Source organism: Rhamphochromis sp. 'chilingali', assembly GCF_963969265.1.
Source record: "Rhamphochromis sp. 'chilingali' genome assembly, chromosome: 2".
In the NCBI taxonomy this organism is placed as follows: Eukaryota; Metazoa; Chordata; class Actinopteri; order Cichliformes; family Cichlidae; genus Rhamphochromis; species Rhamphochromis sp. 'chilingali'.
In genome coordinates, this window is record NC_137930.1 from 41802240 (window position 1) to 41816838 (window position 14599).

The 14599-nt window shown below is 40.5% G+C and overlaps 1 protein-coding gene across 1 annotated transcript; it reads right to left on the reverse strand.

Annotated features, from left to right (window-relative positions):
* Positions 1 to 1583: 1583 nt before the first annotated feature.
* On the reverse strand, positions 1584 to 12725 carry rnf224 (ring finger protein 224; the record flags this gene model as incomplete). Its single annotated transcript, XM_080875260.1, has 4 exons — positions 12112 to 12725; positions 11462 to 11519; positions 2150 to 2392; positions 1584 to 1907 (listed from the first exon to the last, which is right to left on the reverse strand). The coding sequence occupies exons 3-4, from the start codon at positions 2384 to 2386 to the stop codon at positions 1584 to 1586; spliced, it is 561 nt and encodes a 186-aa protein (XP_080731386.1). The 5' UTR covers positions 2387 to 2392; positions 11462 to 11519; positions 12112 to 12725.
* Between the last annotated feature and the right edge of the window lie 1874 nt (positions 12726 to 14599).

Sequence of the window (14599 nt, forward strand, 5' to 3'; positions counted from 1 at the left end):
AAAATAGATTAAGTAAAGTGTAGTTAATCCATTCAGGTGTGTGTGTGTGTGTGTGTGTGTGTGTGTGTGTGTGTGTGTGTGTGTGTGTGTGTGTGTGTGCGCGCTTTCCTTTCTTGTTTAGGAATACAGTCTCTCAGACAGCTGCTCACTTTCACCTCACAAGTTTCTTTCTTAGGAGTTGATCAGCTGATAGGTTTGCAGCACCATTACAGCCCCACCCAGTGGAAGAACACAGCCATTACCACCAATCAGAAGACTCTTTAAATATGCCTGTGTAGGTCTCAGTCATCCAGGTCATCGTAGTCTAAGGAACTTGGAAACAAATCAACTGGACAGGAAGGGAAGGCTCCTTAGAAGACCCTGTGAAACATCGTGGGTCAGCTATTAATTATCTGCAGCTGTATATCAGGCAATACTTACAGATGCATACAATTAGAAATCTTCATTTCTTCATTTCTTCCGTGAGTTCTAAACTTTTTTTTAAACCTCAGAAACTCTAACCTTCTCTGGGAAGATCTTTTTTACCCCAATCACGGATTATTATCATTAGATGGCAGATGTTAATTTGCTGTTTTACTAAAACGTCTGAGGTTGTTTATAGCTTATCTAACTTTTTTGAAATATGCTGACATCAAATTCTAAAAAAAAAACAACAGATATCTTTTCACATGTTTCATGTGTTCTCAGTAAAATAAAAGCATTCGATGATTGGCAGATCATTGCATTCTGCTTTTATTTACATTTTACAGAGCTCCATTATTTTTAGTAACTACCAGGTCAAACAGCAGAGACAGGTCTATACTTTCATAGTCACTATCCATCCATCAATCCATCATCATCCATCATCCTCTCAGCCATTCTCTATCCATACTTGTACTGCTTGTCTTGTTTGGGGTCCTGGGTAAGCTGGAGTCTAAGCTATCAAGGGGTGAGGGAAGATCACAGGTTAGTGATTCATGCATTTCAATTCAATCCAGTTCAATTCAATGTAACTTTTTTTCAAGGTGCTTTATATTGTAAGGTAAAGACTCTACAATACTACAGAGAAAACAAAGAAAAGCCAACAATTATATGACCTGCTATAAGCGATCAGAAACTGTAACAGGTGATTTCCAGCCTTAAACATAAGGTTTAAGGAGCTCTTCATGCACCAACTTGTATCAGTAAACTTTTACATCCATAGGTACCCAGGATGTTCCTGAGGTCATCTAATCAGGGCCTACTGGCTGTGCATCATACAAGGCTGAGTCAGAGCTTTTGCAATAGTGGCCCCCAGACTCTGGAACGCTCTCCCCCCGAGGTTCAGATCTGTAGACTCAAAGTCACTTTTAAAACACAGCTAAAAAGTCATTTCTTAGGTTTGTGTTTCTGGTTAACTCTTTTTCATGTTCAGGTATTTTGTTGTGAAGCACTTGTTGCCTAGTTACCATGGTAATTAAATTATCTTTAGTTCTTGTTTACCTCTTCACTGGAAACGGTCAAAATATCCCCTTTGATTAAATTGCATTAAGGAGGAACTCAGGGACCAATAAAGAGTGAACTAAACTTTCATCATTGAGCCCTTCTAGCCCCACCCATTGTTGTTAGCCCCGCCCTGGGCAACAGAACCAGCAGCACAACCAATAGGAAAGTGGTGGACAGCAGTTGCCATAGTGATGGAAGCGGGGCTCAGCCAGCCCTCCGTGCGACCAACCATCATCCACAGCCTCCTTCCCCAGCCACAGCTTCCCGTCCTGGGCTGCGTCTGCTGCTGACAGGCCCTCTCTGCGACCGCAGCTCCAGGAGGAGGAGGAGGAGGAGGTGCAGGCCTTCACTCCCAGGAAGGTGGCCAGGTCCAGGTCCAGAGCTGCGGCGCCTCCTCTGGGTGAAGGCGTGTTCTGCCGGCACTGAGGACACGGGATCCACACCTGTGGAGCACAGGGGAGTGACTACAGACACACAACTTCTGTACCAGACCCCTCAACTTTATGTCTGTCTGATTAACCCCTCATCTGCTCATCCCTGACCTCTCAAGTGTGTCAGACATCACCTGTGGACACAGCTCTAATTCAGTCTTTAACTGCTGCTGCTCACATTTGCATGCCTGTTACTCTTCCACGTCCTTCGCTTCTCACAAACTCAGATAAGTGTCTGTGATGTCATCAGTCACCTGTTCGTTGATGACTGTGTTCAGTCTCTTCAGACATGCCTGGCAGAAGGTGTGGCCACAGTGTAGTCGCCTAGGCAGCCGCTTTGCCAGGTCGTAGCTTCCGAAACACACAATGCACACCAGATCCTGCCTCCTCAGTGACATCATTGTCTCCAAGGCAACAGAGGCTGGAGGAGGGGGAAGAGGCTGACAGGTGACTTCTTCCTCCTCATCTTCTTCTTTTCTGTCATCAGACATTTTTATCTGATTGAACAAGAAGAAAAGGCCATCCATATTAAACCAATCACAGAATCCACTTGAGCCTCCAGTGTTGGGAAGGTTACTTTTGAAATGTATTCCATTACAGATTACAGAATACATGCCCCAAAATATATTTTGTAACATATTCCGTTACGTTACTCAATGAGTGTAAAGTATTCTGAATACTTTGGATTACTTAATATATTATCATGCTTTTTACAACTACATGAATGTACTATTGCTGTGTGATTTATTACTTTTACTGAAGGTTACTCGCCATACCAATACCAACTAGATTTTTAAATCTTAATATAAATGAGTAACAGTAGGGTGGACATTAGTAAGGCTGCACTTTTTGCAGCGATCTCATATAGAAAACTATTCCGCGCGTATATAAAACAGGTCCGCGGCTCCGAACCGTAAAGGCATAAAACCGTAAAGAGATCTCTGGCTAATACGTTGGGTTCCGTGTTGGGCTTGTAGCCGAAAACTGGATTTACTTTGTTGTCAGGGTCAACTTTGTATATATATATATATATATATATATATATATATATATATATATATATATATATATATATATATATATATATATATATATATATATATATATATATATTATATATTTACATGCTTCCATCTCCTGTTTCTGGTTGGTGACATCTCTTACTTTTCGATTCTTTCTCCTTCCCTCGCGCTCACAGACTCATCACAGGTATGGCAGTCCATTCTCCCTGCAGCACGGACTACACTGCCCATGAGGCTACTTTCTTTAGGGCAATGCCTGTAACACTCTGCCTATTGCCTTCATATTAAATCATTTTTGTGAATAACTTTTTAAAATATTTCTTCACGTCATTATGCGGGCCGCAAGTAGAGGTGACATGGGCCACAGGCATTAGAGCCTCTTAATGCGTGTTTTGTTTGGGTTTCCACCGGCGTGGACACCAAAAATATAGAGTTCATAGCCTTATGAAACAGGAAAATACCGCCGTGTAATCCATTCATTTCAACAAAGTAACTGTATTCTGAATACCATCGTTTAAAACGGTAACTGTAAGGGAATACAGTTACTCGTATTTTGTATTTTAAATAGGTAGTGGCAGTACACGTATTCCTTTACTCCCCAACACTGTGAGCCTAAGAAACACCTGATTTACACCAAAACTTTAGTTTATTTAATGAAGTGTTTGATCTTTGGTTTCTGGTTTCTGAATATTCATTTATTTAGCATTGTTCATGGTGTAGTCTTTGTATTTCTAGTTTCTTGGCTATTTTCTGTAGTTTCTAGGATTTTGATTTTCTTTGGTACCTCTTCTGGGTTCCACGTGTCATGTCTAGTCCCCCATATCTCTATGTTCATGCATCTCCTGTGTCCAGACAGCGTTCCCGTTCTGTCTCCCTAGTCAGTTATGTTCTCATGTCTGTTTCTTCCCCAGTCACAGCGTCAAGTCTGTGTCTTAGTGCGTGTCTCACATTTCCTGTTTTATTTTGACAGTTCCAAGTCCTGCATTCAGTTTTGCTTCCTCCCTGTCTGCTTATGTTAGCTCTCTCCCAGCTGTGTTCCCCATGTGGTTCTACTTCCCTCGCTACCCCTCTGTGTATTTAAGCCCTTTGTCTTCCTCTGCTTGTTGTTGTGTTGTCCCACTAGCTGTGTGTTTCTCGGCTCCCTAGTTTATTCCCAGTTGTTTATTTCTGAGTATTTGGTTATTAGTGCTTCTATGTTTAAATATCGTTATTTCAGCAATGTAGCTGTCTCCCTTAGTTCACTCTTTTGTTTTGAGTCCTGCGTTTGGGTCCTGAACTTGCCTGCCATGCAGCACTCATGGTGACTTTATCTGTTCTGTTATCAGGTTTCTCTTAGTCTCCAGGGTCAGTGAACCAATAAAGATAAAGCAATAAAGGAGAAATACGCTCTCTTTCTCATCCCTGTCAGTACCCTTGCTGTAGCATTTTGGATCAACTGAAGGCTTGTTAGGAAGTTTTTAGGACATCCTGATAATAATGAATTACAGTAGTCCAGCCTAGAAGTAATAAATACATGAACTATTTTTTCAGTGTCACTCTGAGACAGAATCTTTAGTGATATTGTGAAAATCGAAGAAAGCAGTCCCACATATTTGTTTAATATGTACATTGAAGGACATATACTGGGCAAAAACCATGATATGTCACAGGTTACTACTGGCAACAGTAATGCCCTGCAGAATAAGTATCTGGTTAGATACTGTATTTCTATTCTATTTAGGACCGAGTAGAGTAACCTCAGTTTTATCTGAATTTAGAAGCATAAAATTTGAAGATGATCCCATGGTGGTTGGGCTCATCTCTGATGGAGATGAGACAGTGTACAGGGTGGAGGCAGAGAATTTGTCCTGCTGGTGCTCACAAAATAACCTGAAGCTGAACGTCCTTAAAACCAATGAACTCATAATGGACTTCAGGAGGCACAGACAGGTCCACTCCCCTCTCATTATAAATGGTGAACTGGTGGGATTGGTCCCCACGTTCAGGTTTCTGGGCATCTCCACTGTACTCTCCTGGACCCACAACACCATCACCCTTGTGGCTGAACGTCCTCCATGTCCTGAGAAAGAATAACCTGGACTCGAAGCTGCTGCTGGTCTTCTACCGCTCCTCAGTGGAGAGCATGCTCTCCTCATGCCTGGGTGTTTGGTACGCAGGGGCCACGACTTAGAACAGGAAGGCTGCACAGAGGGTAATTAACACCGCCCCAAAAAAACCACCAAAAAAAAACAACCAAAAAACACATTGTCTGCCCTCTGCCACCCCTGGAGGCCATTACCAGATCCTCCTGTCTCAGGAAAACCAGGGCCATCACAGGTGACCCCTAGCACCCCAGCCACAACAGGTATTAGACACATTAGATGTTGTGCAGTTTGCAGTAAATGGTGTGCCAGAGAGTTTGAAATTCCCATTTGTGACTTATTTAAATGTTGTTGGCTTCTTGAAAGTGAAAGTCTTACAAAATGCACATTCCATAAGGCCAGCAAAAAAAAAAAACAAAAAAAAAAAACAAAAAACAAAAAAACTCCTGTTCACAACTGTCAGTCAGAAAACTGACACTGTGCCTCTTTGTAACATCCTCAGGCTCCTTTTTCCAGTCATTGATTCGGCTCTGAATATTTCTCCATCTTCTTGTATTAATAGTTCTTCAGAAAGATTTTTGCAGTTTTTTAATCAATAAGATAAAATGGCTTTGATCTATGATGGCCCTGCCTTCACCTGCTCTTCTGTCTTTGATAAGTTTGAGCCTGTGTTTTGATCAGGTGGAGAAACTATGAAAATGGCCTGATGATCTTGTCTAAATGATGTTGTTTCAGCTCTTTAAAACACTGAAACTGCACATTTAAAAGTGGTGACTCAGCTGTTCTTTTGCTTTTGGATCTGACAGTTTGATACTGTTGACTACAGCATGTTGCTCTCACGAGTGGAGCATTGCACCATTAAGGGCATTCTACTAGAGTGGTTCAGGTCATACCTGTGTGACAGGAGTTTTTCTGTGAACTTTGGAGATTTTACATCTTCATCATTCCCCCTTATTTGTGGAGTTCCTCAGGGATCTATATTGGGGCCAATTTTATTATCTGTTTATATGCTGGCTCTAGGTCTAATTTTCGTAAAATATCAAATTTGTTTCAATTCGTACGCTGATGACACTCAGATCTATCTTCAACTGAAGGGATGGTGTTCTGCTCCACTAGAACCCTTACTTCCGTGCCTGGATAGCCTCCAAATTGCTTAATAAAAACTGAAGTGATAATGTTTGAACCATGTGAGCAATATTTCATATTGATATAAGTTATTTTGTACTCCTGTAAAGCACTTTGATCAACGTTCCTGTTGTAATTACATGTTCGAACTTTAACTGAACAGATTCCACAGACAGACATTTCACACTTTACTTTAAAAACCAGCCCCTTAATATTACTTTTAAACCATTTGTGGAAAACCTCCAAAACCTCCACTGTGCCCTTTTCCTCTGGGCTGACTAAAGCAGCATATATATGCAGAGTGTCACAGTTGGGGAAGCTAACTACATGGAGTGAGGAGGAGGACCCAAGTGCAGACACGCGAGAACAAAAATCTTAACAGAAAGTGAGCTGCTTTTAACAGTACAAAACAAAGGGCAAGGCAAACTAATCCAAAACTAAACATCAACCTGAACTGGGTAAACTAAAATAGAACATGAAAAACCCTGACATGGACATGAACAAAGCTAGACATGAATACATGAAACAACAGATGGCCTGACAATGAATGCATCATTGATCAGTTTCGTGATTGAATTAGCAACTTTCTAGCTGAAGTAGTACGGGACAAATCGCGTTCATTTTCACCTCAACTTTAAAGTATGACCTCGTCGGCTGTAATTGGTCCAGCCCAGAGTCAATCATGACCAACTGGCCAAGCCACCACCATTCATTTATACCGTTTAAAAAAAAAAAAAAAAAAGGAACCCTATCGGCCCATAAAAACGAAAAATCACAAGTGGCCCACCGGGCAAATGCCCAGTATGCCCAATAGCCAGTCCAGCCCTGCCAGCCATCGAAGTTGAACTTTCTGTACCATCTGTCCAGCATCCCCTGTTATGGCCAAATGGCCGGTGTGTTGTGGAGTGGACCTAAAAGCAGACTCAGAAGGGAAAGAACTGAACTTTAACAAAAAGCAAGCCGTTTATTCAGGCTGGTGGAAAAATACAAAAGCAAATGGCAAAATCAAACAAGAGGAAAAAAAAACTTGAGCATGAACTCCAGTGACTTTGTCACTGGACACCTGCTCCAGCCTACCATACTGACCTAAAGGTTTGATTGTTGGCAAAGAACACTCCTCTTCGTACTGAGTCAAAAAAGTTGGCTCCGAGTTTCATTGACCCATTTGAAATGGACTCAATGGTCAACCCTGTCACTGCTCAATTGAATTTGCTGAGAAATATGAAGATTCAGTGTCCTTAATATCTCCCAGCTAAAGCCGGTCCAGACCAGTCCATTGTGGGTTAGGGTTAATCACACTCTTGATCTTGTTCTGACAGATGGCATAGAAACTGAACTTTTAATGGCATTTCCTGAAAAGCATTTTTTGGCTGATCATTTCCCAAGAACGTTTACAATACACAGCAGTGAGGAATAGAGGACTAGATGTCATCACAGTAGCACTTTCTGAAAGTGCTGTGATTAGGTTTAAGGATATAATTCACCCATTCTTATCTTCTTTAACACCTTGTGCCAACACAGACCAGATCAGCTACCTGAAAGCTACTCCAACAGAGGTACTTTTTCCACCATGTATGACTCTGGATATTGTAGCTCCTGTGAAAAAGAAAGCCTCAAATCAGAAGTACTAGACTCCCTGGTATAACTCTCAAATGTGCACCTTAAGGCAGATAACTCGTATGCTGGAAAGGAAATGGTGTGGTCATTTAGAAGATCATATTTAGTCTGGAAAAATAGTTTTCTGCTTTACAAAAAAGCCCTCCGTAAAGCTAGACCATCTTACCACTATCATTGTCATCATTTTCTTTAAAATGGAATTTTAGTGGACAGAGAAAGGTCTTCTCTAACATGCAAGGGTGAGTTATTCCATAATTTAGTAGCAACGATAGAAAAGGCCATGTCCCCTCCGAGCTTCCTACCGGATCTCAGTACTTCCAGGAGCAGCTGGTTAGCTTTACTGAGAGACCGGGTGTGTGGGGCTGAAGAAGCTCAGAGAGGCAAGATTGTGAGAACATTTAAAAACAAGAATTTTAAAATGAACTCTAAAACACACAGGCAGCCAGTGCAGTCAGGCCACGACAGGAGTTTCATGCATGCCTGTTAGCAGTCGTACAGCTGCAACTAGTAATGACTAGGGATGGGTACCGGTGTCGCACCGGTTCTGACATAAACGGTAGTAACCAGACCGAAAAGCAGCGCACATTTCGGTGCTTTATTTCGGTGCTTTTTTTTCCTGAGCTGTGATACACTTCTAGCCAATCATTTTACGTTTCCGAGAATAGTAGGCGGGCCCAGGTACGTACGTTCTTTTAGAGCAAACTCAGCAGCCTGCAACAAGTGCTTTAAGCTGATACTGTGATACTGTCAAAGGAGGTAACACCTCAAATCCGATGAAACACCTGGCGACGCATAGCGTTTTTTTTAAAAGCCCAGAAATGCGCCGTATTTGATAGCTTGCTGCGAGACCTCACACCGAGCGCATCTACTGCGGGTGGGTTGCCTGTTATGCAACATCCCCCAAAAACATGAAGAGTAGAGTCCTGGCCCCTAGCCCTGCCAGTGTAGCAGAAATGATGACGGATGATGGTGGCAGCAGCAGCCGTTCTTCTCTGCGTGAGTAGCTAAATGTTGTTCGTGTGTAATTTACGTTGAGTAGGCTAACCACGTTATTACATTAATGCATGTAAGGTGAACTAGCAAACATCATCATAGCTACATGCGGCTGTCTTCTTGTTTGATGGCAGATACTCCCTTCACCCTGGACAAAAAGGCTAAAATGACCAAAGAAAAAGTGGAAAACAGTTAAACATGAGAGGTTTTTGGACAAAGTTTGTGTTTTTTCCATTGTTTAAGCACTGCTTCCAGCCAAGAATCATACCATATATGCCCCATAGCTGCAGAAAAGGCTAACATTGTTATCTTTTTACAAAAAACAGCTGAACATGAGAGGTTTTTGGACCAATTTTGTGTTCTCTATTCTTTAAGCACCGGTTTGAGCACCGTTTGAGCACCGGCACGTTTCAAAAGTACCGATTTGGCACCGGTATCGGATAAAACCTAAACGATACCCATCCCTAGTAATGACTTCATGAACTTCTTTACAAACACTTTTTAACTATTAGAGAAAAAATTACTCATAATTATCTAACGATGTTATGTACAGCTACTTTCAGTAGCACTGATAATTTATTATTTTTCTCTAATCGGTCTTTCTCAGTTACTTTCATTAATTACTTCCTATATAATATTCTATTAGAACGATTAGAGCATGTTGTAGGTTTTACAGGTACTGTATCATATCTAACAGAGTCCAATTTGTTTATGTAAATGGAGAGCCTTCTCACACTGAGGTTAATTATAGAGTTCCACAGGGTTCAGTGGTAGGACCAGTTCTGTTTACATTATACATGATTCCCTTAGATAGTGTTAACAGAAGGCATAGCATACATTTACCGTATTTTTCAAACCATAAGGCGCACAGGATTATAAGGCGCATTAAGCGAAACAAAACAGTCAGATAAGTCAAACTTTACTCAACTCGTTCTTCTTGCTTCCTCCACTTCCTTACCATTGATTCATTAATGTTGAGTTCTCTCGAAGCTGCTCTAGTCTCATGTTGTCTCAGTATATTAATGACTAACCTCGTATTGTGGATGGATTATCTCAGTTGTTCTCCTGACTGACGTTTGGTCTTTTTACAGCATCCTGCCATGCGATTGCATTTGTTTCTAACCATCGGGAACCTTCATGTTAAATTTTATCGAGTGGAAAAAGTTAGCTTCACTGTGTTTGTTATGCTAACATAGCTGTGTCGCTAGCGATCAGTAGCACATCATTATATACCAGCTAGCCCAACTTCAGTAACCCTAAAAAAAAGTCACTGCTGTTTAGTTTTCTGTCTTCATTTATGTCGAGTCGAGAGTGATAGCAGAGCTGTACGTTTAAATTTTTCAGAAATCTTACTCAGAACATGCAATATCATGTTTAGGTGGAAAATAGCAAGCCAACTTCCTGCTAACATGTAACTCAGTTAAATTTAATAAATTCTGTTTTCATGGATGCCTGGATGTTAAACTTAATTGTTACACCTGGTAAAGCAGCAACACCGATAAATTTATTAAAGATGAAAGAATTTAGACAGTTTTTAACTCTCAGTGATGCCGCAGTGTTCGTTTGACTTTGGGACCGTCGTTTGACAGATTTGAGCGCCGTGTTTCACATAAAATCGGTTCGAGGTCAGTAAGCACAACCAGAATTCATACATAAGGCGCACTGTCAATTTTTGAGAAAATTAAAGGATTTTAAGTGCACCTTAAAGTACGGAAAATACGGTACACTGCTTTGCAGATGACATTCAACTTTATATATTCATGAAGCCAGATAACACACACCAATTAGACTGCAGGAATGTTTTAAAGACAAAAAGGGGCCTGGGTGACCTCTAACTTTCTGCTTCTAAATTCAGATAAAACTGAGGTCATGATTCTCAGCCCTGAAAATCTTAGAAATATGGCATCTAACCAGATTCTTACTCTGGCATATATTGACATATTTTTGCATAATATCTCTAAAATTAGAAACATCCTGGCTCTGAGTGACTCCGAGAAACTAGTTCATGCATTTATAACTTCTAGGCTGGACTACTGTAATTCTTTATTATCAGGATTTCCTAACAACTCCCTGAAAAGCCTTCAGTTAATCCAAAATGCTGCAGCAAGAGTACTGAGAGGGACTAGAGAGAGTGTATATTACTCCCATACTGGCTTCCCTTCATCTGTTAAATTTAGAATCAAATTTAAAATTCTGCTCTTCAAATAGAGGATCTTAAATAATCAGACCCCATCTTATCTTAATGACCTTATAGTACCATATCACCCCAAATCAGCTTGCTTTAGACTGCTCAAGTTAAACTCTTTAAATTATATTCCCATCTGCACTGACTGTGTCACAGTCTGGCTGAGGCAGACTGTAAGGAGTGAAGAAGGTGGACCCAAGTGCGGACACACAAAATAACAAAACATATTATTAACTGAAAAACGAGCCGTTTATTAAAGGCTGGATTTAGTTTTCCCCCTTTCTAAATCATAATCTAAACTGGCTGAGCGAAACATAACAAAACCCTGGAACACGGACATAGACATACAGATCTGGCATGAATGGAGACTAGATAGAATAACAGATGCTCAAACAAAAAATGAATGAACACACAGAGACTAAAAGCACACAGGAGCTGATCATGGGAAGTGGAAACACATGGGAAAACAGCTGACACAAATGAACATAACGATGTCACAGAGGAAGAGTAAAACTAAACACAACGAACATAGAAACACAAGACCTCTTCAAAGTAAAACAGGAAACATGAGACGCAGACGTGGCAATACAATCTTGACAACCTGAAATCACAGACAAGAAATACATTAGACTAACCAGAAGACGTAAGTGTAACATAGCTAGATTAAACTTGAGGCAACTAAATAATTAACCTCGAACATTATCTTCAAAATATAGCAAAAGAGATCAAAACCAAATGAGAGCACTGGGTCACAGACCAGACCCTGACAGACTGTGTGAAAGTTAAACTTCAAGCGCTCACAATGACCACGTGTGATAACTGTATTTCATCACATCATGATTATCAAGACTGAGTGTATAACTCATACCTCCAGCAAAAGGTCAAAGTTGCAAACCACACCTGAGTACACCACACGCTCTCTGCATCATCATCACAGTTTTAATTCTAGACATCAGGGTACCAACGCTGGCTGCTCCTCTACAGATCTATCACACCGATGCTTTCATCCACTCACAGAAACCAGGTTCAGTCTTAGACTGTGAATGTTGCTATAAAACTAAAACTGAGCAGACCTGAAAAATACATTTGCATATCCTCTGTACTTACTATAAGGGCTCAAAAATCAAAACCCTATTTTTGGGTTTATTTGCATTTCACCTCCTACGTTCTGATTGATTGGAACAGAAACCCACCTGGTTTTACCTTTTCCAGATTTTGTCCTTCACATCTTCTCCTTTTCCTCTTTTATTTTTTTGTCTTTATCTCTTTAATCCTCTTATTTTCTCTCTGGTGTTGTTCTTCAGTTCTTCTGTTGTCTCTTATTGGTTTGTATCTTCCTCGTGTTGTTTTACTTTTTTTATTCCTGTTTCTTAAGCTTTCTCTTGTTGTTCTCTCTGCTCCTTTATTTGGTCTTTGTGTCAATTTTACTCCTTCCTCAGAGAGAGACTCGTCTTTATCAATAATTCATCCTGTTTGGTGTCGACTCGCAGCTCTCTCAGAGTCAAATAACACACCAATCTTAAAAGCATAAAACATGAAGACTGCACAGCTGTTTAAATCAGTATTCATTAGTTACACAGTGAAAATAAACACATAGAAAATATAACAGGTCAAATCTAAAAACTCATCAGTAAGTACTGACAGTGAAAATAAAAACTAGTTTCAGGAAAGAGACAAACTGAAACTTCTTACATGAAAAAACCCAACAATTTCACCTGTAACCTGATCAGCCAATAGTAAGTAAAGTAAGTAAAATTTATTTATATAGCACTTTTTAAGACAAAAACGCTGTTACAAAGTGCTTCACATGAAGACATGTCAAACAAACAATATAGCAACATAGAGGAAATATAAAAGCATATCAAACAAGCAATAGTACAATATAAATACAATAGAAAGTACAACTATTTTCTGGTTTCTGTGTCAACCTATCAGGTTACAGCTCAGTATAAACTAAGGTCGCCTAGCAACAGAGAGAGTGAGCAAGAGAGAAAGAGTTGGAGATGAGAGGAGGAGCCACATAAGAAGGATGAGCCTGAGGAGGAGGAGGCAGCTGGTGTACAGAGGAGTGTTTATGTTTCACCTGCAGTTTTTTGTTCTGATCCCCTGTCTGCACACCTTTAGGGCCACATGAATTTTTCTCTGAGTGAGAAAAACGCTGCACACACACAGAGAGATACTTGTAACTTCAGCCAGACAGAAAAAAACATACGACCAGAGTTCTTTTCAGAGCAACCTGTTTCCTGTGAGCAGGTTTGGAGTGCCCCCTGCAGGTCTCTCTGGGTTTGACATCTCATCGGTCACATTCTGATGTTACAGGAAACAATACCACTGTCTCAACTCAGCAGCTCATTCAGAGGTTCAGAGAGAAACTGGAACTGTGTGAGTGTGTGAGTAAATCTAGTGAAGGTGAGGAGCTCACCTGACTGATCACCGGACTCCTTCTTTCACTGTTTCCTCTTCTTTGTTCATCTCAGAGAGAAACTAAAGTGACTTTTCTATATATATCTGATGCTCAGACTGGACTTCCTGTTTTAGCATTAGCCCTGAGGTGACTCTGAGAGACCTCAGGATCATAGCCCAGCATTTCAGACCCTCACTTGCAGATCGATAGAAAAGATGCGATTCTAACAGGGGATTGTGGCTACAGGTTTAGAGTAGATTAAATCCACCTGGGTGTCACCTGAATGCTGCTTCAAATAAACAAGGCAGGAAACTCCTTACACACTCTAATTAGGCCTAACTATTTCACATCAGATTTAAATGAGTTTCATGAATGTTTTAAACTCTTAAATTTGGGGTTAAATTCAAACTTAAACTCAGACTGGGCCCTCATTGAACTTTGACTCCTTTGGTCCAACTGTCCTTTTTTGTGTGTTTTTCTAACACTTCTACCGTCTTTGGTGAACATATAAAGCTCTGTGAATAGCACGTTGTTTTTAATAGGGAAACCCCGTACAGGAAAGTGTGACTGCAATACAGAAGAAGAAACAATAGAACATGTTTTAATGCATTGTCAGAAATATGATGCTGAAAGAAGACAATTGATCAAAAAGCTTGGTGATATGAAAAGTGAAACTGGACTTATTTACTTTTGCAAATATGTGATGTCTTGATAAACCGAGAAGATATTTGAAGTTTACATTGAAGCTAGATATTGAAGCTACATTCTCGCCTGAAAATATGTTAAAAGTTTTTTTTGTGACCCAGAAAGAGAAATATTTCAAACTCTTAAGCCGTGCTCCTCTGCCATTGCCACGTTTGAAAAGTATTTTGATGCTTGTATAAAAATATTATAAATAATAATTTAATTAATAAAGTATTGACAAGACTAATAAGAGTAATATTACAACTAAGTAGCTGCCATCATTGTTGGAAACTGGAATTGGTTGGGCCGTGCTATGAATTCTGGGATAGGTTGGGCCACGAAGGATACACCCGACCCATCCTTCAAATTTGGGGAAATGAAGGACGCATTTGTCAGCTGCATTTGGAGCAGCCTTTGAATTGGGACAGCCTTCGTCGTGTCGCTGTGACGTAACCGGCCTTCAAATGCGGCCTCCGATGGATGCAGCCCCTGAGTTGAGACACAGCCGTAGGCAACGTGACACACTTAACTTGGAATACACTAAGGCAGTAGTTCCCAAACTACCGTACGCGTACCCTCGGGGGTACGCAAGT